At 41.7% G+C, this 27,674-nt stretch overlaps 2 protein-coding genes across 2 annotated transcripts in view; both read right to left on the bottom strand.

Moving 5' to 3' along the window:
- The window catches only part of LOC109040402 (uncharacterized), a 223,081-nt gene that overhangs the window by 162,512 nt on the left and 32,895 nt on the right, over window positions 1-27,674 (bottom strand). The window contains exon 2 of the mRNA XM_072305120.1: window positions 25,750-25,851. Within this exon, the coding sequence (XP_072161221.1) occupies window positions 25,750-25,851 (102 nt within the window). The remainder of the gene's footprint in view (window positions 1-25,749; window positions 25,852-27,674) is intronic.
- On the bottom strand, window positions 2,713-25,851 carry Atg6 (Beclin-1-like Atg6). Its single transcript, XM_019049922.2, has 2 exons — window positions 25,750-25,851; window positions 2,713-5,224 (listed from the first exon to the last, which is right to left on the bottom strand). The coding sequence occupies exon 2, from the start codon at window positions 5,067-5,069 to the stop codon at window positions 3,780-3,782; it is 1,290 nt and encodes a 429-aa protein (XP_018905467.2). The 5' UTR covers window positions 5,070-5,224; window positions 25,750-25,851; the 3' UTR covers window positions 2,713-3,779.

Raw genomic sequence — 27,674 nt, forward strand, 5'->3', positions numbered from 1 at the left:
GGTAATGGAATATATAGAAGGGAAAATATTGGCCTCACTTAAATGCAGTGTAACCTTCTATAAACGGTTTGTAGACGATTGCATCACATGTTTTCCAAAAAATTTACATGTGTACATTTTAGAGCACTTCAATTCGTTTCATCCTAAAATCCAATTCACCATAGAGACGGAAAAAAATGGATCACTTAATTTCTTGGATATGACCATAGACCATCATGAAGGTCAAAAAATTAACACGAAGTGGTATCAAAAACCAACATCGTCTGGTAGGTACATGAATTATTTTTCAAATGTACCCTTCCATTGGAAAGCAAATGTTGTGAGCAATTTATTTCAACGCGCCTACAAGTTATCAGATAAACAATACCGCCAGGAAAGCATGGATAGAGCACGTACGTTGCTTTTAGGAAATGGCTATCCACCTACTCTACTGGACAAGATGATGCGTAAATGCAAGTATATTTGCGAGAAAGAAGAAAATAAAATTTCGAAGGAGAAAGTAGATGTTGGCAATGTCGTGAAAATGCCGTATATAAGGGGACTCAGTGAAAAATTGAAAAAGTGCTGGAAGCCCTATAACTTCTTTCCAGTTTTCAGTAACCCAAATTCGAATAAACGGTTTTTCTCGAAATTGAAGAGTACAGTACCAACTGAAAAGACCTCCGGTGTTGTTTACAAGATAAACTGTCTGGATTGCAATGTTGCCTATATAGGTCATACCAAACGCTACCTAGGGGAACGAATACGGTCACACAAGTATGACAAAAAGGAGAAAACTGCTTTGCACCAACACAGCCAAGAACAACAGCACAGTTTTAACTTCAAAAATCCGGAAGTACTTGTCAGGGAACCCAATTTCAGGGCAAGGCTGTATCATGAAGCCATACAGATTAAACGGTGCTCAAACTCCATTAATTTCAGAACTGACACCGATGTACTGGGCACGGCGTACAGTGCTTTCTTCTGATTGTTTACGTGTGCTATCTATTTACTCCTCGCGGTGACGGGCTCTCTTTGTTTATAGTCAGTTTTCAAGCAGTTATACGAGTCGGAGTTTCGTGGTGGCCACCGTTGTAGTTTTAGTTCTCGTGTTTTTAAAAGTTTTTATTTTTCCGCGTAGACATTCGACGATTTTAACATTTCGCGTGGACAATCGATCAGTTTTATGAATAGTTTTTAAGTTATAATGTGTGCCTGCCTGAGGATGCCCCCCATGCGGGGCGAAACGTTGCGGATGCGTAGGAACTAATGTTTCGATTTTTTATGGCTGCAAGCTAAAATAAGTATTCCTATATATAGTTATATATATATATATATATGTGTGTGTGTGTGTGTGTGTGTGTGTGTGTGTGTGTGTGTGTGTGTGTGTGTGTGTGTGTGCAATCTACGACCCATGATCGATGCTCATTACATGGTGTCTGGTCCAGGTCTGACATCATGGGAGAACGCAATAAAATGAAGGATGTTTATGTGTTGAATTTTTTGTAAAACAGCATTTCGTCAGAAAAAAACTGAAAAAGTGTTGAATGGAGTTACGCTGTTTTTACTTTAGGAGACTTCTGTATAATCCTGTAACCATGTATGACATTGTGATAATGATTTTAACGAGTTGAATGGTATATCTATATTATACAGCTACAAGCAAATTCTTGGAAGCACTATTTCTGACGAATTGCCGGACCAATAAGGATGATATTTACATGTATGTCATCTGTAGTAGATGTAGATGTGCAACAAATTATGAAACCCCGAACTTTTAATGTTGTAGAGCTTTTAAAGCTCATGTCACTTAAGTCCAATGTTAATAGCGTGAGAGATATGTCGTTTCCGTTAGAAACGTCGAGGTGTGGGATTCTACCTGAGTGACTCGAATAAACAATAAAACAATGGAAAAGCTCGTGAAGGGCTCCTCATTCGAAGAGTTTAGGAACGGTGCATCACTCAGGGTTCAAGGTTCAAGGTCCAAGGTATAAGGTGTAACTCAATTTTTCCTGCATTCTTCCGGCTTCGATTTGTGGCATTGGTCAATTTACTTGATTGCTGAATTTCTATTAATATTTACAGCAGATAAACAGCAGATACAAAGTGAGAAGGCAGGCGCTGCGTCGCGTCGGGACGGACCAAATATTATTAACTCTTAACGGTCGAAATCCGATTTTCTTATTTTTAAATTAAGTATTTAAAAATGACATAATAAATGGAAATTTCTTCAGTAAGTGGACTGTGAAATTATGCACATCCAGCTATTCCTCATCATTTACAAATCTGAGTGTTAAGTCAAAAATTTTGAAATCGATGCAGCTCGAACACAAAATGGTGTATTAAAATGGAAGAACATTTTTGCCTATACATATGCGTATAGGGTCCGCGAAGAGGGCTTGAGGGCGCGAGGCGCCCTCCCGGAGGTTGGGCCGCGTAGCGGTCAGGGGGCAGGGCCCCCTAGTAGGTGTATACCTACATACCATTAAACTCGTTAAAACCATTAATACAACATTTCATGATAAATAATGTGAATTTGAAGTGCCTACTACGCTCATGGCGTAGTGTGGGCATATAATAAGGCGGCTACTTAGGCCATATCCTAGGACGGCAAATTTAAGGAGGCTGAAATAAAATTTGCTGAGATCGTAAAGTTCACAGTGAATCAAAGAGAGAGAAAAAAATCAGGCAGCACAGATACATAGCGATTCGCAGGTACATCAGAAAACTGAATTTTTTTTTTCTTTCAATTTCTTTAATTTCTGTGTGGAAAAGACGCTATTTAAAGATGACATTTTTCTTACTAGACCATTTAGTACATTATGAGTGCAGAAAGTACATAACATCGTTCAGGAGGTGAGCATGCCCCGATGTATATCTAGAGAATACAGAAAATAATGCAAGGAGGAGGATCTGCAAATGACATAAGAGATAATTTATGTGTTACGGAATTCGTGAAGGCAAGATAGCAGGGAGGGAGTGAGAACCCGTTAGGAACGCAAAATTTTGAGGGCCTGCGGGAAGCAAATGTGAGAATTTGGTCATGAGTACACTTGACTGGTCTCTTCCTTCCAATTTTTTCCGTGAAAAGTTCGACTACTCTTTTCAATCGTTTGATGTTTACAGCTGAAAAGATTAAATTTTAATGATTTAATGCATGGAGAGCTTAAAAATTTAAGATGCGTCCACTTAACTAATAACAGTCATTCAGGAGGAGGATGATCAGTGTTCCTATTCTGATCATGAAACATAACGAAATTTGAGTTTACAGAACTATTCTTGCAGAGGGGGGTCAAGAACAAAAAGTTACTTTTAGTTACAATTAGTAATGTGAAATTACAATAGCTTGTAAAGCAAGATTAACATATCAGTTCAATGCAATGGGACAGTTTATCAACTTGAAAAGTAGATCTGATCACCGATTGAAAACTGTCAACTCTTTGTGCCGGTGTAGTACTAGATAGTAGGGAGTAATTATTTTAAAGGCATGCTATTTTTCTCCTCAAGCTTTAATTAGCATATAACAAGTGAATGGCCGAAAAACATAAAAACTTATTCAATTGACTTTCATCAACTTCGACTGCAGCAGAGAAAAACATGGAGCAATAACTGAGGTGTAAGAGAAACATTAGGAATACAATGCTTCGAAAAATGTAACCAACATGCACATTTCATTGGTGTTCTAATATTACTGAATCACAAGTGATGTGACCCTTGCTTGCGTTAAGGTCGACAAAAAGAATGACTTGAAGTGTTAGATAGAAAAGGAAGAATAGTACGAGGAACGAAACATGGGCCCCCTATAACGACTCATTGGTCATCCATCCTTGATCTTTCGCAAACTGAGAGGTAACCCAGGCGAGACCCCACTTCAAGTTTGTCAAAAGAAATTTTAATGCTTTGGTCCACTGTTCTTCAGAATTGAACTGAATTTTCACAGAGTAGGAGTTACCAGTTGCAGAATCCTCTATTTTCCCTTTATCCATTCGATAAGGCAAGCAAAAACCTGAGTCACCTTTTTCTACTTCTTCTTTAAACTGTTGCAAGCATTCCAGAAATGCAACCATGGCTGCATCAAATTTCGTGTCCCATAGAAATCTGAAACCACCGCTCCCATACAAAGGTAACTCCCGATGTTCAGCCAGGACCTCTATATAAGAGTGATTACCATATGGCACTAGTCTAAATTTTTCAAAAGTTAGATTCATTTTACGAGCTAATGCTGTCAACAAAAGCACGGTCTGGCCCCAGGCAGCATTGATTTCACTCCAGTCAACAGGTGCAGAGGGTAACCGTCCAAGACGGAAATTATTGATTGTTCCAAAATGTCCGCTATGCCAAATATGAAACGTGGCATTAAAAACATTAGTTTTCTTTAATTTTGCTAGTTGAGACTGGGCATAGCTGAGCTGACATTCAAGACTTCGATGCAAATCATCAGTTAGCATTAGTTCCGAGCGCTGCCGACTATATTCTCGCCAATACCGCTGTTCCTCTTGATCCAGCCTTTCTTTTTCTTCTTCTCCTACAGCTATATCACCCTCTGTTGCTTTTTCCTCTTCTTGTAAGGATGCCAATTCATTCATTAATCGCTCTTCTTCTTCTTTAAGTTTTTCAAGTTCCTTCGTCAGAGTGTCCAACTCACCATCATTCCCGAGAACTTCAAATTTTTTAACAAAAAACTTCTGATAATGGTGGCACTCTTCAACGGTTAGTTTTAATTCTTGATCCATGAGGTCTAATAAAGAATCAGCACACTCTTCACAGAGTGGATGGTCCACTGCTGAATGGCCAGATACTATGTTCAGTAAATTAGCTGCAATTCGTGTTTGATTGTTAAGATCTGAAGTGTCACCACCTAAAAGAGTGAACCCATTGCCACCTGCTCCAGCATCACTCACTTTGAAGGGCGGAATGATGTGGTCAAGCTCGGAAGAGTTCAACTCGAAATTGATGTCCGGAGCAGAGAAAACAGGCAAAGAAAGTTCTGCTATGGTGTGCTCATTCATATTGTGAAAAGATGCATCCAATTTCAGGGGCTGCAGACACCTCTGACATGTGAAATGGATATTCAATGTTCCATCGCCCATTTTTCAAGATGTTGTAAGTAAATTAAGCTGAAGTTATTTCTTTGTCAAAGATGTTGGGTAACGTATTGTGAACAAAGGTTCCTTCAGGTCATCCTCATTTTACCCCAGCACTAACTTCAGTAGTATTGTAGTAGAGTTTAGGAATATGAGGGGAACTGAAACACACATAATCACACCAATCAGCAAAATAAATTATAGTGTACACCGGATTATCCGAATTAATAAGGCAGTCAGGCGGTTGGGATAATCAAAAGTTTTAGTAATTCCGGACGTCACTTACAACAACGTCAAACTTCATAAATTGAATGGCAAGTGAATGTAAATGCTAGAAAAATGTTTAATGTTCGCTACACTTTTGATACATACATGTATTTATATCATTCAGACGATATACATTTCTTAAAAATACACCTAAAAAAGATAAAAATACATCTCGGGAAGGATATTCGGGATACCTATCCAAAAGAACGCACGGTAAAAATTACTGAGGATGATTGGGAGCTAGGATGACCCGAATCCAAATAACCCACTGCATACTGTGTTATGAGAGAATAAAATGGCCACTCATTTCGTTAGGTAGAGTTCTCATTAAAGGATGAGGCACAGGGCTCCTGGGAATCCGGTCCTGATCAAATCGTCATAAATTCTGGAACTATTTCTTCTTTATCTCCTATTCGCATTGGGATGATGGGAAGTTTGGTATCCAAAAGTCTTGCTATGTGCAACCGTTGGTACGTGAGGGGTGTGAAAATCAGACGGAAATCCTTGTTTGCAAAATTGTCTTAGGTGCAATGTCAATTTGGGTCATATCTTCCCCTCATGTGTCCAATTGACAAGAAGAGCAGTTCCTCTAGACACTCGTCTCTTAGGATGGGTCAAAAGTCTGCCCCTGCGATCCTCTGAGAACCTTCCATCTTCCTCCTGAGAGCTCTAAAAATGCTAATTAAAATTAGGAGCTTTAAGTAAGCGGATTTTCTTCACTATGTACCTAAGCAAATCCAATTTAAAAAAAAAAACTAGCGCCCCGCGCCGGTTTTTAGGGGAGCTCTGCCCCCCCCCCCCCACACACACACACATCCGGGACGCGCGACCGTTCAGTCATTTCTCCTCTTCTTTCAGTGACTCGCGCATCAACCGCGGGAAGGAAAGTGTATTTCCCTAAGTGGGAGTGGGAGTCTCGGAATTTACCTGTATTTTTAATTTTTCCTAGCCAATTTTTTTTTTCCGAGTTTTGAAAACAGTTTCATTTTGAAAATAGTTGTAACGGTTGAATGGTGAGATTTTGTTTAAAGACAGATATATGTTACCCTTACCCACGGTGCGACGAACAATTTGTCCAAAACCTTCTTTCCCCTGACCCCCTAGGCAACGAAAAGCTTGTCTAAGATTTTCCTTCCCCTGACACACTGTGCGACGAACAGTTTGTCCAAAAACTTTTCCCCCCTGACCCACTGTGCGCCACCGCTCCGGCTGGCTCCCCTCATGCCGCGCACCCCCCGCCAATAACTTTCAAAGCTCGCTATTTTTAAACGGCTCACAGTTAGCCGATTTATGCTCAAATTCAGCACCAAACCAGTCCTAGGGGAAAACTGCCAACCTCAAAAATTTCAGCTCAAAATATTCATTTTCATTTGAGTGGACAGTGGACAGGAGAGTGGACAGGATTTGACCTCCCCCCACTTTCGAGCCGCAGCCCTCAAAATCTATTGCCTCGAAGTTCAATTTTATTTGGCAGTGTAATAGCTCCTAGGTAAAAATAACCTCTCTGCTACCAAGTTTAACAAAAATTGATCGAACATGAGCGGAGATATCATTTTAGGCCATGCACGCCATCTTGGATTTTCCAGTTTGGAAAATTTGACAAGATCAAGCGCGGAATGAATTAGGCTTGGAAGATGGCGGACGTAGAAACGGGAGCCCAGTAGCAGCACCTTCACCAAGGAACGAGGATGCAGAAGAGCGTGTAAGCGGTCACGAGCAACCATCCGCTAATCCAATCTCACCTAGGAGGACGGAGAATCCTATTAGCCGCACCTCTGAGCCTCTGAGTTGCTCTAAGGTTACCGTTGACGGCGCAATGATCGAGCTTGAAGCGAAGTTTAACGAGGAAACTGTTGAGTGGAAAGGGGTGAACCCGAGCCTTTGAGACCCAATACCGAAGGTGCCATACAGGGTGTTTCAGACCACCCGTACCAGGCCTTTTTCTCGGTTGTTTCATGTCGTACGAAGTCGCGGACCGCGGGAATGAATAGGGAATTGACCCCAAGGAATCCGAATTTTGTAGTCCCGAAACCCACTAACCTCCCCTTGAGGGGTAAAGGGGGGGGGGGTCACGTTGCTAAAAGTCACGGTTCCCGACCAAATTGCGGATTAATCGCATCAGAATTGAAAAGCACGGAAAATTTCACGTGAAATTGACCCCTAAAAATCCATAATCGGCCCATCCAAGGCCCAAAAATGACCCCCTAAAGTTCCCCCAGTACCCCCCTCCACAATTTCTCTTTGGTCTCAAAATTGACGTAGATTCTCCAGAAAAAGATGGTTTCCCAGGTAATCGACCCCGAGAAATCCAAATTTCATGGTCCCGAAGCTCCTCGATCTCCCCTTGGGGGGTAAACGGGGAGCCCAATTTTAAAAATCGAGGCTCCTTTCCGAATCGCAAATTGATTGCATCCAAATTGAGGAGCAGAACACACTTACATCTTAAGTGACCCCCAAGAGTTCTAATTGACCCCCCTGAACGGCAGATATTAACCCCCTGAGGAGGGGGGCTCGCCCCCTCCTCAGGGGGTCCTCAGGGGGGTCCTCAGGGGTCCTCAGGGGGTCCTCAGGGGTCAATTCTGAATTTCATGGACCTTAAGCTCCGCTACCCGCCCTTTATGGGCAGAAACCGTCTTTTTCTGGAGAATAGACGTCAATTTTGCGACCAAAGAGGAATTTTGAGAAATTTTTGGAGGGAGGCGAAGCCCTCCTCTTCAGGGGTTACTTTCTGCCGTTCAGGGGGGTCCATCAAAACTCTGGGGGGTCACTTAAGATGTAAAAGTGTTCTGCTCCTCAATTTGGATGCAATCAATCTGCGATTCGGAAAGGAGCCCCGATTTTTAAAATTGGGCTCCCCGTTTACCCCCCAAGGGGAGATCAAGGAGCTTCGGGACCATGAAATTTGGATTTTTCGGGGTCGATTACCTGGGGAACCATCTTTTTCTGGAGAATCTACGTCAATTTTGAGACCAAAGAGAAATTGTGGAGGGGGGTACTGGGGGAACTTTAGGGGGTCATTTTTGGGCCTTGGATGGGCCGATTATGGATTTTTAGGGGTCAATTCCACGTGAAATTTTCCGTGCTTTTCAATTCTGATGCGATTAATCCGCAATTTGGTCGGGAACCGTGACTTTTAGCATCGTGACCCCCCCCCCTTTACCCCCCAAGGGAGGTGGGGGGGTTTCGGGACCACGAAATTCGGATTCCTTGGGGTCAATTCCCTATTCAACCCCGCGGTCCCCGACTTCGTGCGACCTAAAACAACCGAGAAAAAGGCCCGGTACGGGTGGTCTGAAACACCCTGTATACAGAGTGATCCAGACCACCCGTCTACTATCTTTTTCCCGAAAACGGCGGAGAATTGAGCTTCGGGACAAAAACTTTCATGGGGTAAGTCGACCCCAAAGAATCGAATGAAAATATTTTCAGCCCCCCAAAATGGTCCCTTGAGGGGTTTGGGGGGGGGGGGAGCTCCCGCTCCCCCGTTTCTCGCGATTTTCGAATAGGAAGGGTATGTTTTGACTATAGATTCGTAATCTACGGCAAAAAATAAGAACATTTTCTTCTTTCCTTTTTTTCCCTAAACCCCCAATTTTTTAGAGTTATGGGGCATTTTTGGGGCAATTTTCAATTCGATGCTGTAAGCGGTCAAATTATCCAAATTTCAAAATCTAAAAATCTCCTTAGAGGAGAGATCAATACCTTTTTGTTGATGTGCCATATGACCCCTGTTGCTCCAAAAATTTTGGGGGCCACGACCCCCCCCCCCAAAAAAAAAAAAAAATTTGGGGCTTTGGAGGGCCGTAAGTCGAAACTTTTGAATGGCAAGGGTATGTTTTGACTTCAGATTTGGATTCTACGCGAAAAGTTACGTAGAATTGATGTGACGCATGGCCTTCTTGCTCCAAATTACTGAGGAACCCCATTTCCCCATAAGAAGCCGTGTATTTTTGGAGAAAATAAGGGGCAAAAAAAATTTGATGCAAACAGGCCTTGAGACTTGCCAATTCTACGTAACTTTTCGCATAGAATCCAAATCTGAAGTCAAAACATACCCTTGCCATTCAAAAGTTTCGACTTACGGCCCTCCAAAGCCCCCAATTTTTTTTTGGGGGGGGGGGGTGTAACGAGGCAAATCCCCTTCTTCAGAGGCACATCCGTCCTCTGGTATGAGATAAGCCAACGTTACTGGAGGTGCCGGAATGAGCTCGCCCGGATCCTGGATTCGGGCGCCAATTTTAAAAATGAGTTTGAAAGAGGGGAAGAATGATAAAAAAAATCTCGTGTCTCAAATTTCCTTGTTTATTTACAAAAAGAATGTCCTTTCACTAGCTAAATTTGTGAGGACCGTACACTCAACCAAATATAAAACAAGGAAGCCGAAATGCGACTCAAAGCGTGCACTTCTAGGTTTTCCCGAGATAAATAAATAATGACAAAAGTAAAAATTTTTGTTAAAATAACCGAAATGCTACTCACAGCGTGCACTTCAAGGTCTCACAGCTAGAACTTGACAGGAACAGGAGATGATAGACAGGTAAGGAGAAGCAGAGCTGGGCGAAATGCAACTCAGAGCGTGCACTTCAAGCGTCAGAAGGAAGATAACAGAGGAAAAGTGAGAGGATAGGAAACAGGACGAAATGCTACTCAGAGCGTGCACTTACGAGTCCCAAAAGTAAAGAGAGAGAGTAGAGAGAGGGTGACCCTCCGAGAAGGATAGGGTGATGAACGATGTTTGGGCTTAGAGGGCCATCAGATTGATTTGAAGCTATTGGAAGACGATCTCCACATTCATTGCAACATTTTTGTTACAAGGAAAATTAATTAAAATATAAAAATTACCGAAATGGACGTAGGAAAATTTCCAACAGACGTTTATTGTAGTTTGGAATTTTTTACAATTTTTCGCTTCGGGTAAATCTACGGAAAACCCTGATTTCGCAGTCCAACGAGCATCTTCGAGAGAGAAAAGGAAGAAAAACAGTATTCCATTTCTTCTCATTATTCAAACAGCTGATGTACCGTATTTGGGCGTCGCGGCGCGGTGTCGCCAAGCCGTGACACATTTGTCGCTATTTCGGTCTACAAAAGAAGTGGAAAAACTTAAAACGGAGAATGAAATTCTTCGTTACAGGGGGGTCGTGGCCTCGTGGCCCCCAAAATTTTGGAGCAACAGGGGTCATATGGCACATCAATAAAAAAGGTATTGATCTCTCCTCTAAGGAGATTTTTAGATTTTGTAATTTGGATAATTTGACCGCTTACAGCATCGAATTGAAAATTGCCCCAAAAATGCCCCATAACTCTAAAAAATTGGGGGTTTAGGGCAAAAAAGGAAAGAAGAAAATGTTCTTATTTTTTGCCGTAGATTACGAATCTATAGTCAAAACATACCCTTCCTATTCGAAAATCGCGAGAAACGGGGGAGCTCCCCCCCCCAAACCCCTCAAGGGACCATTTTGGGGGGCTGAAAATATTTTCATTCGATTCTTTGGGGTCGACTTACCCCATGAGAGTTTTTGTCCCGAAGCTCAATTCTCCGCCGTTTTCGAGAAAAAGATGGTGGACGGGTGGTCTGGATCACCCTGTAGTACGGAAGTATTTAAGCGCATCGATCTGATGAACATGATAATTCCACGATATCTTGAAGATGGTTCATCGCTAGAGGATATTCATTGTGCTGTGTATTGCATAGCCGCTGCAATGGCGCACACCATCAGAGGGCCGAATGTAAAGTCAGGCGGTGCGCCCCGGAATGAAAACTGTGCCCCGAAGTGGCAAGTTAGAATGGGAAGAAAGATCGAGAAACTGCGGCGGGAAATCGGCAGGGTCACCCAATTCGCCAAGGGGAACGCGTCCAAACGGCTGAAGTCTATACTGATGGGAGTCCCATCAAAGGAGCACAGCCTGCAACTTCATCTCAACACTCTAAAGCAAAAGGTTGAAAGTTCAAGCGGCTAAACTAAAGAGACACAAGAAGTCTTTCCAGCGCTGGAAAGATAATGAATTATTTCAGCGCAGTGAAAATGTCCTCTATCGGAAGTTGGAAAATACTGAAAGCAATAAGCCCTTAGTTGAAGTACCATCAAAAGAAGATCTAGAGCAGTTTTGGTGGGATCTTTGGTCGAATACAAAGTTACACAACAACGAAGCACCGTGGATAAAGGACGAGGAAAATGCGTTTAATCACGTTCAGTACCTATCCAGATGAATTTCAAATAACAGCTGCTGATTTGAGAAGAGTCACATTTCGTTCCTTCAATTGGAAGGCTCCCCGTCCTGATAGAATTCAGAACTTCTGGCTGAAAAAGCTAACTTGTGTGCATGCTCACCTAGCTAAGTCCATCCAGGATGTTGTCACCCATCCGAATAAGATGCCGAAGTTCTTCACGGAGGGGGTCACGTATGCTAAATACAAGGACGGGGATCCTAAAGATCCCTCGAACTACCGACCCATTACTTGCCTCTCCATTCTTTATAAAGTCATTACATCAATCATTTGCCAGCATATTGATAGGCATGTTCGGAGGTGGGGAGTCACGGGTGAAGAACGAAAAGGGTGTCGTAAGGAACAGATTACTATTGACTCGGTTAAGCTGAAACAAGCGGAGAAGGAGCACCGAAATCTACATGTAGGGTACATTGATTATAAGAAGGCATTCGATTCAATTCCTCATAGTTGGCTGCTTCGTGTCCTGAACATCTACAAAGTCTATCCGGTAGTTGTGACGTTTTTGGAGGGTGTAATGACCACTTGGCGCACACGAGTAGTCGTCAGTGGCTCTAGTAGTCCTACAGTGACAGGCGAAATTTTGATCAAGCGTGGAATTTTCCAAGGAGACGGCTTAAGTGCCTTGTGGTTCTGTCTGGGGCTTAGGTAACACGCTTTCGAATCTGTTAGGAGAGAAAATCTGGGGTTTTCCTTACGTCTTGCGGGGGAGGAAATCCACAAGGTCAGTCACCTACTGTATATGGATGACATTAAGATCTATGCTTCCAAGAAAGACTATCTTATACAGCTCTTTGGTATCGTGGAAGGAGTAGAGTAAGCAGAGCCGGATTTAGGGGGGGAGGGGGCAAGTTGCCATGGCACCGGGCGGCAAATTTCGGATTTCTTTTTTTCGTAGAGAAAGAAAGGAGCGAGAAAAAAATGAGGGAAAAACTACGTGCTGGGCAGCGGCGGGGCACTGACTTCCATTGAGAATTGATTCCATCTCCGGGTGAGTCATCTCAATCCTCTCTGAAAATCATCGGCAACTTCAAGGCGGCAAATTTGCCGCTTAATAAGAAATTATTTCTTGACTCTCTCCGCGAAATTACACATAATTTTATTTGTCCATGCTCTATATGAACTATGAGGGGAGGGCCACCCCGTGCAGCGACTTTAATGCCTCGTATGGCTTGATTTTTAGCCTGACAGACCTTCCTTTGTCAAAACTCTATCCATTTTTGCTCGAGACAAATGCAAGATAAGTACCCAAATATTTCCATTGCAATACATATATCTTTCCGTACCGGTGACCAATTGCTCGGCGGAGCGATCTTTCTCCGCTAAGAGGCGAGTGCACAAGTATCTAAGGATATATCAGCGGCATTAGAGACTTGTGGATGTCGCAATGATGTCAATACATAGAGAGAGAAAAGGAGGTGTTTGCATCTTGAGGATTGTCTACCCCGTGACGTCGAGGTCGGTACAGGTACTCCAGCAAAATCCGGAATTCGAAGTATGAAAAATTGATCATTAGGTCCGATTTTTTTGCTTAAATGAACTCATGAAATAAATTCAAACACAACATATAGAATTACTTTTTTCCATGAACTACACCAATTCCGAGAAAATCTATGATAAAAATCGTCGGACCGACCTCCGTCATCAAAAAAATCCAAGATACCCTGCAATGCCAATACAAACACCTCCTTTTTTTCTCTATGATGTCCATGTAATCCGACATCACTATGCACCTGGATTTCGAGGACATAATAGAGAAGTTCGCGCATGCCAAAGCTAGAAAGATAAATTTCTAGAGCTTTCAATGCCTCGGTGAAACTCTATGCTCCTCAAATTTTCTCTCTCTTCTCAACTAAATCAATCCATAAGTTTTTCGAAAACTTGAGTAGGTACATCGATGACCAAAGTGCGAAACCACGAATCTCCATTTGCGACGTTCCAGACTTCCTGTGATACTTTATTCATTCTATGAAAAAGTAGTCAACGCAATTTCTTGAAATTTTTTCCCTGTAAACAGAATATTCTGTATGATTATGAATCTCAAGCTTTAAAGTTTGCTTGTTTCTCTTTGGAAAAATAAATTAGAAGCGGAAATTCTAAAACATCGCGACGGAAATACGAGATTTTGCACTTTAGCATCAACATTTAATTTAATTTTTTACTATGTTCAATTTTCGCCTTTTTCGTGCCTTAAATCCTTAGTCCTTGAAGAATCATTTCCTCCTCCTAAAATATTTGTTTGCAACTCTTTCCTGCATATAGATGCGCATTTTTCCAACTATCAGAGAATCAGATTTCTCTTCTGCCGTGTTTTCGAAACTTACATTTCGTGCGCATCGCGTGTTTCCATAAGACATTAGGTACACAGTCCGGAAGGGGAGGAGGGGCCGGCATTTTTCGGGCACCGGGCGGCAAAAACCTATATCCGGCTCTGGAAGTAAATGAGGATATTTGTACGGAATTCGGCGTACAAAAGTGCAGAACGCTTCATGTTGAGGAGTAAGGTATTGTTACCAACACCGGAAATGTTATTGGAACGCTTTCCGCTGATGAACTCTTTAAGTACTTAGGTAAGCTGCAAAACCTAGGCATCAAGAAAAATGGAGAGGGAGTAATCCAAATCTAAGACCAGCAATTCCAAAACTTCGGATGAATAGGATGTGCAAAGACCGCATAAGGATTATTAATAATAAAATCATCAATAAACTCATCTCAGAGGAGGCGGATCTCGAAGAAATCCACTTATTATCTACGCTGGTGTCTGCAATGTCACAGTTTTAAATGGCCAGAGGATAAGGTTGCAGGGTGAGCGATGTCCAAAAAGGAGGAAACCTGCATGACAACTGAGACTCGAGAAAAAGATCGAGAAATTGCGGAAGGAAATCGGTCAAACTACTCAGTATTTAATAGGTGTCAGAACCAAGAAATTGGAGAAAGAGATGAGTCTCATCATCAGGGACAAAAGTAAGACCGTCGCGGAAACACAAGAAATTTTGAAGATGAAACTGGCTGTTTACGCAGCTCGCCTTCGAAGGTATAACAAGTCAAATTATAGGAAAAACCAGAATGCCCTCTTCAATAGAAACGAAAGGACCCTCTACAGGAATCTGACCTCGAAGGAGATACCAGTTACCCCACCTAAGAAAAAAGAAGTGACCGCTTACTGGAAAAATCTCTGGTCTAATCCTGTTCAGCATCGTGAAGGTGGTGAATGGGTTGAAAAAGAAATCGCCCGGCAGGAAGCCAGGTCGGAGCAGACAGACCATGCATGTTATCACTGTAAATGAGCTTGCGGAGCCTATCAGGGGCACTCATAATTGGAAATGCCAGGTTTCTACAATGAACTAAACTTCTGGTACAAGAACTCCCCTACATTGGATACACACCTAACACAGCAAGCCAACAGAATCGTTCATCATTTCGAATTGGCACCCAAGTTTTTAACAGGAGGAAGGACGTTCATCAAACCGAAAGATGAAGACACAAAGAACCCTGCGAATTAGCGCCCCATCACTTGTCTGCCCACCATCTCTAAGGTAATTACAGCGATCCTCTGTGGGAAAATTGATCGGCACTTGATATCGATGATGTCCTAACGGAGGAGCAGGAGGGGTGCTGAAAACAGAGCAAAGGTTGCAAGGAGCAGTTGATAATGGATAGTGTCATTCTGAAGCAAACGGAAAAGAACCGCAGAAATTTGAACACCGCATTCATCGACTATCGTAAGGCGTTTGACATGGTGCCTCATTCTTGGCCATTAAGAGTCCTCGAAATCCACAAGATACACCCTGTGCTGCCTGGCATCCGTAATGAAGAAGTGGAAAACGAAAATCTCACTGGAAAAAAAATGAAATCTTAAAATAAGATTATGTGCACTCTTGGAAATTTTTCTCTTGATCCAAGCCGATATTGCATTGAACCAAGAGACTTGACACTTGCGTTAAGAAAACGGACTCTTGGATTAAGATGCCAGCACCCGGACTCTAAATGCAAGAAACTTGGTTTCTTAAAAGAAGAGTTCTGAATCTTAACTCAAGATTAACTCTTTAACTCCTTCCAAGAGCCTCAGGTTTCTTGAATGAAGTTTTCAGGTTTCTTGAATCAAGCTTTCAGATTTCTTGAATCAACCCTTAACGTTTCGTAAATCAATCACTTGGAGGGGACGAGGGTTCGGTTTAATAGTTCAGCTTTTCTTAACTTAAGATGTATGAGTCCACATTTAAAGAATTACTGTGAAAACGAAGTGATGAATAGTGGCGAAAATGTTATCTTTGGCCACGGCCGCCATCTTGGATTTTTAAATTTTGAAAATCTGACCAAAAATACGAGTTTCCCGTCGAAAAGTACCCACGGATACCGAGTTTCACGAAAATCGAGCGAACAGGAGCCGACTTTGCATTATAGGCCACGGCCGCCATCTTGGATTTTGAAATTTTGAAAATCTGACCAAAAATTCGAGTTTCCCGTCGAAAAGTACCCCCGGAAACCGAGTTTCACGAAAATCGAGCGAACAGGAGCCGACTTTGCATTTTAGGCCACGGCCGCCATCTTGGATTTTGAAATTTTGAAAATCTGACCAAAAATTCGAGTTTCCCGTCGAAAAGTACCCCCGGTCAGAAAGTTTCAAGTAAATCCGTCGATAAATACCCCCTAAAACCTGAAATTTCATCTATAATGCTGTGACGTCACGCGACAGGATTGAACCTGTTGAAATCTCGGTACAGTAGCTTTATATAATTCATACTTTCGAGGTATTTTAAAGGACAAAATACGAGGGCTGAAAAATAACTTTACGGATGAAACTTAGAAAGTTTTAGTTTCGAAAAGGTTTAAGTGCTCTGAATGAAGTAGTAAGGACGAAGAACAAGCTGCATAACTACTAGTCGCTCCTAGAAGGGTTTGTAGGGATATTTCGACCTCACTCTTCATTAGCGGCTATAGCTCAGTTGGTAGAGCGCTCGGCTGTGAATCCAGTCGCCGCGCGCCGTGGGTTCGAATCTCCACAAGTTCGCTCGAGATTTAAGCCGCAACATCTCTCGATCGGTAAGTCAAATTGTTTAATATATGTCTCTTGTCTCTCTAATTAACTTGTGTAATACTTGTATGTACTGAATAAACCACTAAATAGTTGATGATGTGTGAACAGAAAACTTGTACTCTTCACAAGTAGAGTGCGCTCCTGATCAATTTTTGGAAATCCTGATCTAAGAAAACAGAAATCTTGATCCAAGAAACGATGGAATTTTAAATTAAGAAACCAGGTTTCTTGGTTCAACAACTTTCGGATGCTAGATCCAAGAAGCATGTTTCTTGTCGCCGCTTTTAATGCACCTGGACTCTTGAGTCAATGCACCATTGCATTGGTCCAAGCAGGTTTTTTTTCCAGTGCTCCCTCAAAACTGAGGACGGCTAGTTGGAAATTGAATTTATTTACATCAAACGTGGCATTTTCCGGGGAGATGCGCTTAGTACATTGAGGTTTTATTTATCCCTGAATCCCCTGTCTACCTAATGCTTTGAAAGACACTTTGAACTTGGGTTTCACATTAAAGATCGCAGACGAACTCTGTGTACTCAGTCATCTGATGTTCATAGATGATTAAAATATATTCCTCATCGCCGGGTGAGCTTAGGATCTTGCTGGGTGTTGTGGAGTCCGTATCCGCTGATACTGGCATGGAGTTCGGGTAAGAGAAGTGCAGAGTTATGAATATATGTCGCGGAAAGTGGGTGCAAGAGGAAGAAAATCAGACTCTTTATGGTGCAATTATCGAACAAATGGATGAAAATGATTCCTACAAATACCTACGATTTCCACAGAATCGCAGACTAAACCATAGTGACATTAAACATATGGTTCAACAGCATTATGAGCAGCGTCTCAGGGTCTTGTTACGCTCCAGGCTGAACTCAAGAAATCTGTTTGAGGCTATTAATACTTTTGCCGCGCCAGTCTTGACATACTCTTTCGGAATTATTAAATGGACCACCACTGATCTGAAGAATATCGACATTAAAACCAGAGTGTTGTTAACTAAGAGCGGGAAGTTACACCCGAAATCCTGCAAAGGGGGAGTGACTCTCGGCCGGGAAGTAGGCGAAAGAGGTCTACTGGATATATACGAGTTGTGTAATCGTCAGGCGCATGATCTCAGGACGTATTTTGCAAACAGAGAACACCCCTTACTTCAGGCAATCGTTAGCAGGGGTAGGAACTATACACCTTATAATTTGGCTTATCAGGGATCTGTGTACCTCTCCACTGTTTCGCACGGATGAGCAGAAAGAGACCATCTGGGCATCTAGAGAGTTGCACGGAAGACACTATAGCCGGGTCCACCAAGATCATATCTCCAAGAGCCTGTCTTACAAAGAGCCTCGCCAAAAAGTGGTGTTTTTTAGCCCCTTTTTTTATACCCGAGTTGGTCAACCGGACAGTGCTCAAATGAAAGCCTATGGTAAGGCAAACTTCCAGGAAAAGTTTCAACTTGAAGTGAAACCTCGTTTAGGCTGTACAGCGTCGCCAATTTTCCATTTTTATGCGCTATACTCAAGGAATTCGGGACTAATAGTCCAGTGCATCATAATTAAACAGACTAGTGCATCGGTCTACGAGCTGAATACTACCCTGAGATCGAATAGAAGCTCAACTAAAGGCCATCGTGAACTTTTCGAAGCAGTGTTGCTAATTTATTATTAATTTTTTTAACATAAAATTAGAGTTTTTTCGAGATTTTTGGCGGAAAACGTACCTTCATGGGCTATAACTTTGATGAGTATGGGCTTAACATTAAGACTCGATAGTAAATGAACGTTACAGACGGAAAAAATTAAATTCCGAACGCAATGTTGCCAAGTATATTTTAATTTCTTACAAAAATTAAAGATTTTCTCACGTGAATGCATCGATAACGTAATTTCCAAGGCATGCATGTCATTCTGATGACTGAATATCACCATGGCATAGTTCATGACTTCTGTTCAAGGCAAAAATGGAAATTTCAGAGTAACGTTGCCAAAATCTTTAATTTTTGTAAGAAATTAAAATATACTTGGCAACATTGCGTTCGGAATTTAATTTTCTCCGTCTGTAGCGTTCATTTGCTATCGAGTCTTAATGTTAAGCCCATACTCATCAAAGTTATAGCCCATGAAGGTACGTTTTCCGCCAAAAATCTCGAAAAAACTCTAATTTTATGTTAAAAAAATTAATAATAAATTAGCAACACTGCTTCGAAAAGTTCACGATGGCCTTTAGTTGAGCTTCTATTCGATCTCAGGGTAGTATTCAGCTCGTAGACCGATGCACTAGTCTGTTTAATTATGATGCACTGGACTATTAGTCCCGAATTCCTTGAGTATAGCGCCTAAAAATGGAAAATTGGCGACGCTGTACAGCCTAAACGAGGTTTCACTTCAAGTTGAAACTTTTCCTGGAAGTTTGCCTTACCATAAGCTTTCGTTTGAGCCTTGTCTCGTTGACCAACTCGGGTATACTACTCTGTTCAACCATGATGAATCCAGTATTCCTTGAGTATAGCGCATAAAAATGAAAAATTGGCAACGCTGTACAGCCTAAACGAGGTTTCACTTCAAGTTGAAACTTTTCCTGGAAGTTTGCCTTACCATAAGCTTTCGTTTCAGCCTTGTCTCGTTGACCAACTCGGGTATACTACTCTGTTCAACCATGATGAATCCAGTATTCCTTGAGTATAGCGCATAAAAATGAAAAATTGGCAACGCTGTACAGCCTAAACGAGGTTTCACTTCAAGTTGAAACTTTTCCTGGAAGTTTGCCTTACCATAAGCTTTCGTTTGAGTCTCGTCCCGTTGACCAACTCGGGTGTACTAGTCTACTTATGCACCGGATTAATAGTCCAATATCCTTGATTTTAGGACATGAAACTAGAAAATTGGCAACGCTGTACAGCCTAAACGAGGTTTCACTTCAAGTTGAAACTTTGCATGGAAGTTTGCCTTACCATAGGCTTTCATTTGAGCACTGTCCGGTTGACCAACTCGGGTATAAAAAAAAGGGGCTAAACTTGGCGAGGCTCTTTCTTCAGAGCGGGCAGTTGTTTCCGGAAACGGAAGGCTTTATACTCGCCATCCAGGATCAAGTCTTTTGCACAAGAAACCATTGGAAGTTCATCATTAAAGATGGAACCGTTGATGATTCGTGCAGGAAGTGCCTATTATGCCCTGAAACGATTGGCCACATCACAGCAGGTTGCAGACTCCTAACTGGTACCGAATACACCAGGAGACATAACTCGGAGGCCAAAATAATCCACCAAGGGCTTTCAGTACATCGTAACCTGTTGGACAGTGTGCCTCCGTATTATGAATATATTCCCGAGTCTGTGCTGGAAAATGAAGCCTATAAATTAAATTGGGACTTTACCATCTATACCGACAAGACCATCCCGCACAATAGGCCCGATATGGTCCTCCTAGATAAAAATCAGGACATTCCTCACCTAATGGATATCTCAGTCCCTGCTGATGCCAACGTAGATGCTAACGTAGATCGAAAAGTATCTGCCCTTGGCAACTGAAATACAGCGACTGTGGAAGCTAAAAGAAGTAACTATAGTGTGGGGAACGAATCCCGCCTCTATGGTCCCTGCGTATCAGAAATGCTCTCAGTCTTGTCGCGATACCGCAATGCGTAGCGTAGACTGAGGTATTTCTGATAGGGACGGAGAAAAGGACTTTTTGGCTGCGAGAGGTGATGAAAGGAAAAACAAAGATTTTCCTACTGACGAAATGGACTGGTCACCCTTGAGAGGAGAGAAAAACTGGGCGAAAGCGCAGGCGATGCCACAGCTCCCTTCGGCACGAATTTCCAAAACACTCTGTCCGAACTCTCTCGACCACGCGATGCGGCGTCTGCCGATCGCGAATCCTCGCTAGTACGCGCAAGCGCTGTTCGTGGTGTGTATCAGCGAAAATAGACGGAGAGTTGCGTTGTCGAATATCCTCCTAAAATCGAAAGATTTTATGGCGGATATTCGGAAACGAATACTTCTCCGACAATAGTACCATTTATAATATCTGTAAAGGGGATCACTCCTCATTCTCTCCTGAGACACCTGAAGCAGATCCACCTAAGTGAAAACGTTCACAACCAAAGCCAGAAAGCTGTGATCCTGCACACCTGTAATATCGCTGGATCATTCCTAAAATCGGGGCAGTGACTGTATTATTATTTCTTTTTAAATTGCAGGGTGTACCAAAAGTCCGTCCCACCCCTGCTAACTTTTGAACGAATTGAGCTAGGGTAATTGAAACTTTGGGAATGTTCCTATCTCAAAAGGGACCATCTTTCGGGGGGATCAATTTTTGGGGGGGGGGGGGGGGTCAAATTTCGGGGGGCCCCCAACTTTTTTTTTCAAATGGCAACCCCTATCTTGTGATACCTCATTCAAAAGAGCATAGAAATTTAAGAATTCTGGCGCAGACCGCAGATCAATATCTTAATTTTTGACTGAGTTATGATAGGTCGAAGGTCAAATTTGACCAATTTTAAAAAAATCATAAAAAGCAATTTAAAAAACTGGTTTTGGTTCAAATCAAAAAATGTGAAATTTCAGTTTAATCTGTTTAAAAGAAATTGCTTTTCCTCAAAAACTGAAAAAAGCACATAAGTTAATTTAAAAATTTAATTTTGGGATTTTGACCTTTAGAATCTTAAAGTATGCAATTTTAGACGATTTTTCGTCCAAACCGGGCCTCAATATCTCGTTTCGTTCGAAAGATATCGAGGTTCACAGGTTTTGACTTCCACCCCCCCCCCCCCTAGCGTCCCCCAAAATTTTTTGGGGGTCTGAAAATTTGGGGAAAGAAGCGCTCCAGTATTAGTAACTGATAGACGAAGTTTGAATAAGTTTCAGTGGGGGGGGGGGGCGAAAAATGTCGTTTTTGCATACGGCTCTTTTAAAATAATAATTGCAAATGGACACAGATTCTACAAAAAAGGAAAAAATGAAAGAGAAGGGAGATGAAATAAGGATAAAATTACTTATGCAATCAGGGAAAATATAACAAAAACATCAGAGAAATTTATATGCAAAAAAACTATAAAAAAACACAAGTGGGCTCATTGAGATTCGGAACTCGAACTATACTATCGTTGAGTCGTTTTTAGACCCCTATGCCATCGATAATCTTCTTAGGAAGTAAAGATGAACTTCCGCTACTTCAGCAAGTCAAATCGCGGAAGGAGATCCATTGATTGTCCACTCGATGGGATGACGTCCCAGTCAAATGCGTTTTTGAAGAAATGATCATCCCCATCATCGCTTCATTTCCACACATCCATTCATGTGCAAATGATGGCACACTCCGGCAACAAGGTTCTGTGACGAAATCATTTTTGCCTCCAGAGTCTCCAAAATGTATTCATCATAGTGATCAAACGTCCAATCACTGAGAAAAATGGCTCGTAGAGCGAGCCGAATGTCACTCGCGTAGCGAGTGATCGGGGATCCAGGGGGCGCAGCCCCTTGGCGGGCCGTGACGGACGCGCTAAGCGCGTCCAGAACGGCTAGTAATTAATTAATATTACATGCTGGCTTTACTTTGAGCCCTTTGTTTTCCACTTTTCTTCTCATCATGATGACAATATAAGTACGCAAATCAAGATCATTCACATTGTAAGCAGATGTAATGTTGCCTATAACGTTGTGTTTTACAATGCTGAAGGAAAGAATTGAGGACCATATTGGAAGAAGGGCGTAAGTCACACTTACATATAAAAATATATTATCATTATTTATACAGGGTTCAACAAAAGTCCGTCCCACCCCTGCTAACTTTTGAACGAATTGAGCTGGGGAAATGAAACTTTGGGAATGTTCCTATCTCAAAGGGGACCATCTTTTGGGGGGGGGGGGATCAAAATTTTGGTCCCCTCCTCCGGGGGGGACAGGGGCCCCAACTTTTTTTTTCAAATAGCAACCCTTATCTTGTGATACCTCATTCAAAAGAGCATAAAAAACTAAGAATTCTAGCGCAGACCGCAGATCAATATCTTAAATTTTGACTGAGTTATGATAAGTCGAAGGTCAAAGACCAATTTTAAAAAAATCATAACTCCGGCTCAAATTACCGTAAAGAAAAGAATAAAACAGGAAAATTTACCAAAATGTGTCCGCTTTTAAGTAAAAATTGCAGAAATCACTTCGAATGAATTTTAAGGGGGGGGGGGCGGGGTCCGGACCCCCAAATACGTAGATTAAAAGGTCATTCAGTTTTCCCGCGAAATAAGCCAATTTCCCCTAGATTTGCTTCCACATTATCTCAGTAACGTCAAAATCAGTTCAACATTACGTTGGCAAGTCCCCAAATTTCGGGAAAAGTTAAAAAAAAAAAACCACATTTAAGGTGATGAAATTTCGTTTTTTTTTTTAAAGTTTAAAAAAGTTGGGGCCCCTGTCCCCCCCCCCGGAAGAGGGGACCAAAATTTTGATCCCCCCCCCCCCCAAAAGATGGTCCCCTTTGAGATAGGAACATTCCCAAAGTTTCATTTCCCCAGCTTAATTCGTTCAAAAGTTAGCAGGGGTGGGACGGACTTTTGTTGAACCCTGTATAAATAATGATAATATATTTTTATATGTAAGTGTGACTTACGCCCTTCTTCCAATATGGTCCTCAATTCTTTCCTTCAGCATTGTAAAACACAACGTTATAGGCAACATTACATCTGCTTACAATGTGAATGATCTTGATTTGCGTACTTATATTGTCATCATGATGAGAAGAAAAGTGGAAAACAAAGGGCTCAAAGTAAAGCCAGCATGTAATATTAATTAATTACTAGCCGTTCTGGACGCGCTTAGCGCGTCCGTCACGGCCCGCCAAGGGGCTGCGCCCCCTGGATCCCCGATCACTCGCTACGCGAGTGACATTCGGCTCGCTCTACGAGCCATTTTTCTCAGTGATTGGACGTTTGATCACTATGATGAATACATTTTGGAGACTCTGGAGGCAAAAATGATTTCGTCACAGAATCTTGTTGCCGGAGTGTGCCATCATTTGCACATGAATGGATGTGTGGAAATGAAGCGATGATGGGGATGATCATTTCTTCAAAAACGCATTTGACTGGGACGTCATCCCATCGAGTGGACAATCAATGGATCTCCTTCCGCGATTTGACTTGCTGAAGTAGCGGAAGTTCATCTTTACTTCCTAAGAAGATTATCGATGGCATAGGGGTCTAAAAACGACTCAACGATAGTATAGTTCGAGTTCCGAATCTCAATGAGCCCACTTGTGTTTTTTTATAGTTTTTTTGCATATAAATTTCTCTGATGTTTTTGTTATATTTTCCCTGATTGCATAAGTAATTTTATCCTTATTTCATCTCCCTTCTCTTTCATTTTTTCCTTTTTTGTAGAATCTGTGTCCATTTGCAATTATTATTTTAAAAGAGCCGTATGCAAAAACGACATTTTTCGCCCCCCCCCCCCCCCCACTGAAACTTATTCAAACTTCGTCTATCAGTTACTAATACTGGAGCGCTTCTTTCCCCAAATTTTCAGACCCCCAAAAAATTTTGGGGGACGCTAGGGGGGGGGGGGGTGGAAGTCAAAACCTGTGAACCTCGATATCTTTCGAACGAAACGAGATATTGAGGCCCGGTTTGGACGACAAATCGTCTAAAATTGCATACTTTAAGTTTCTAAAGGTCAAAATCCCAAAATTAAATTTTTAAATTAACTTATGTGCTTTTTTCAGTTTTTGAGGAAAAGCAATTTCTTTTAAACAGATTAAACTGAAATTTCACATTTTTTGATTTGAACCAAAACCAGTTTTTTAAATTGCTCTTCTTTTTCCGCATCCAACGATTGGTCGTCTAAGCTGGGGAACCGAACGGTTCCGGAGTTATGATCGATTGAAGTTTCCACTCAACGCGCGCCGACCGATTTTCGCGCGCAAAAAAGTCGGATTTAACTGTTATTAAAACAGATTGAATGGTCAAACTGAGCAAAAGCATTATAAGGGACTCTTGAGGGTCGCTGAGTTCAGAAATTACAGATACTTCCAAAAAATTCACGTTTTTAAAATTACAGCTCCGTACAGGACCACTGAGCGGCCGGTCGGCGCTCAGAGGGCCTCTAAAATAGCGCTACGGAGCTGTAATTTTAAAAACGTGAATTTTTTAGAAGTATCTGTATAATATCTGAACTCAGCGACCCTCAAGAGTCCCTAAAAATGCATTTTGCTCAGTTTGAACATTCAATCTGATTTAATAACAGTTAAATCCGACTTTTTTGCGCGCGAAAATCGGTCGGCGCGCGTTGAGCGGAAACTTCAATCGATCATAACTCCGGAACCGTTCGGTTCCCCAGCTTAGACGACCACTCGTTGGATGCGGAAAAAGACGAGCAATTGAAAAAACTGGTTTTGGTTCAAATCAAAAAATGTGAAATTTCAGTTTAATCTGTTTAAAAGAAATTGCTTTTCCTCAAAAACTGAAAAAAGCACATAAGTTAATTTAAAAATTTAATTTTGGGATTTTGACCTTTAGAATCTTAAAGTATGCAATTTTAGACGATTTGTCGTCCAAACCGGGCCTCAATATCTTGTTTCGTTCGAAAGATATGGAGGTTCACAGGTTTTGACTTCCACCCCCCCCCCCCCCTAGCGCCCCCCAAAATTTTTTGGGGGTCTGAAAATTTGGGGAAAGAAGCGCTCCAGTATTAGTAACTGATAGACGAAGTTTGAATAAGTTTTAGTGGGGGGGGGGGCGAAAAATGTCGTTTTTGCATACGGCTCTTTAGCTTTCCCCTAATGTACATTTGATGCTTCAAACGGAACCAATTTGTTTTAATGACATTTCCGGCGAAATCATGGGTTTTCCCAGGAAGGCAGCCTCTCGTCCTTCGCGGACTCTACTGTTGCCAGATAAGTAGCTTTTTAGCCCTTTTCCCAGTTCAAACTCATGTAAAATATTCACACTTATCGCACAATCTGGCAACCTCTCAAGTGAAATAGAAAAAGGTGGAATCGACTGAAAGTCTGAATCCTTCGAAGTTTATATTAATGATGATGATGATGATGAAAGAGGCGATTGAGATAAGATCATAAAACAGACAAAATAGCTTGATATTTCAATATGGAAATCGGTTAAATCGTTCTAAAATACCAATAATAATGAGTTCGAACGTGAGAAATACTTACTGCGCACAACTGTGCGAATAGATCGAATGAGATTGAGTATTTGAGATTTGACACTTGGAGCTTCGCCAAATCCCTGCACAGTATTCACAGTGCTCCAGCCCACTGAAACATGATATAAGGACATTCTCAAGCACACAAGAAGGAAGTTATCTTATGATAATGGAGTAAAATGTTCATGGTTTCCAAAATTTTTCCTCATTGAATTTGTCCTCAATAATCAACTACTGGTTTCACCAAATACTTGGTGAGAAATCAACGCGATGTAAGTATTCTTACAGAAAACGAAACCTTGGTGGTACCAACATATTTATATCAGAAGCTGTAAGAGGGAAGTTTTGGGGCCTTCTTTCATTAGTTCCGTCTTAATTTCAGTCAAAATACATTCAAGGACAGTCCCTTGGTGTCAGTGTCTTGGGTAGATAATTGGGGGGGAGGGGTGGTAGGTGATACCTATGCCTAACTAAAGAATATGTGCCTCAACTCCTTACAATATGTTTCCATTTAATGCTCTTTTCTTTCAGTACACCACTTATGTTTCATTACAGACAAGGCACAAGTCACATTGGGTGTCTGTATGACTTCTAGATGATTTTGAGTCTTTTTATATAAAAAAAAACTACATTTCTTGAAAGGGGATTTAGCTCGAGATCAAATCTACAATAAAGTGAAAATATTTCAATCAAATTTGAGAAAGTTTAACGAGTTCTAATTGAAAAAAAATCAATTGAGATTAGGTATATTCACTTTAAAATATTAAGAGATGGCAGAAATGTTGGCTATCTCTTTCTCATTAGATGTGAACACAACCTCTAACTATTTATTTTTTTTTTTTTTTTTTTTTTTTTTTTTTTTTTTTTTTTTATTGAGAGTTTAGTGGCTTCTATTCCTTTAGGAATCTACAGCCATCTATAGGCACTATTTATTGTCCGAAGACATCAGGGAGTTTGGTAGACATCCATGCTCGGGCTTACAAATTTTCACGGATTAAGGCCGAGCGAATTCTGCTTACAGATCCACTCGTCAGTTCCATGAAAATTTGTCGCCACCACCGGGATTCGAACCCGGGACCTATTGACCTAGAGTCAAAAAATACTCTGAGGTTGTACTTGACTTGAGGATGATGAGAAAAAATTGTCATCTCAAAATGTAAAATAGTTACATTGGAAACCCCTTGTTTTGTGTTACAAGTGTGATCGTGAGTACACGAAGTTTTAAAAGTTACCTATAACAAGCAGTAATTACTTTAAAAAGTTGAAACTTTGCAGGATCACATGTTATTTACTTCTTGACAAATGTAAACATTAACTCAACTTGGTTTCTGTGGTAACATCAGAAAACAGTGCTGCCAAATTGTCACTGTTTTTACAGTAGGATGAGGCTAACAGAGTACCTTTGTAGGGAGAGTATGGACAACTCGAAAATTTGGAGGTTAGGTTTGATCAGATCACGTGGTGGGTTTTGCCCATGTTTTGCCGACTGGCGACTAAGACGGTCAACCGTTGGAATTCGGCGGTTAAACCCGAATCTCCACCGAGGCGGTGCGTCTTCGGCGGTTCGGCACTCTTAAGACGCGTTGTTAAAGTTAGAAATTGAAGTCAGCGAAATGACGTCAGTCCGCCATTTTTAGTTACCCGCTAAGCGAAGATGCACTCTTGTTAGTAAACGAAGGCCGCCATTTTCTCAGCAAAACTGGTAGGCGACCTGGGAAGCAGGCTGAGCGCTGAGCGATTTTGCTGAGAAGATGGCGGCCTTTGCTTACCTCAGCGGATAACTCAGAAAACGTTTAACAACACTTCGACTGAGCTCAGCCACTCAGCGGATAACTCAGCGGTTGCATTTCTGACTTAAACAACTCATCTTTAACGTTGTGACGGACCGCCGCGCGCCGCCATATTAGTTTACGAAATTATCATCACCCCGTAGGC

Source organism: Bemisia tabaci, chromosome 1 (genome assembly GCF_918797505.1).
Source record: "Bemisia tabaci chromosome 1, PGI_BMITA_v3".
NCBI lineage: Eukaryota > Metazoa > Arthropoda > Insecta > Hemiptera > Aleyrodidae > Bemisia > Bemisia tabaci.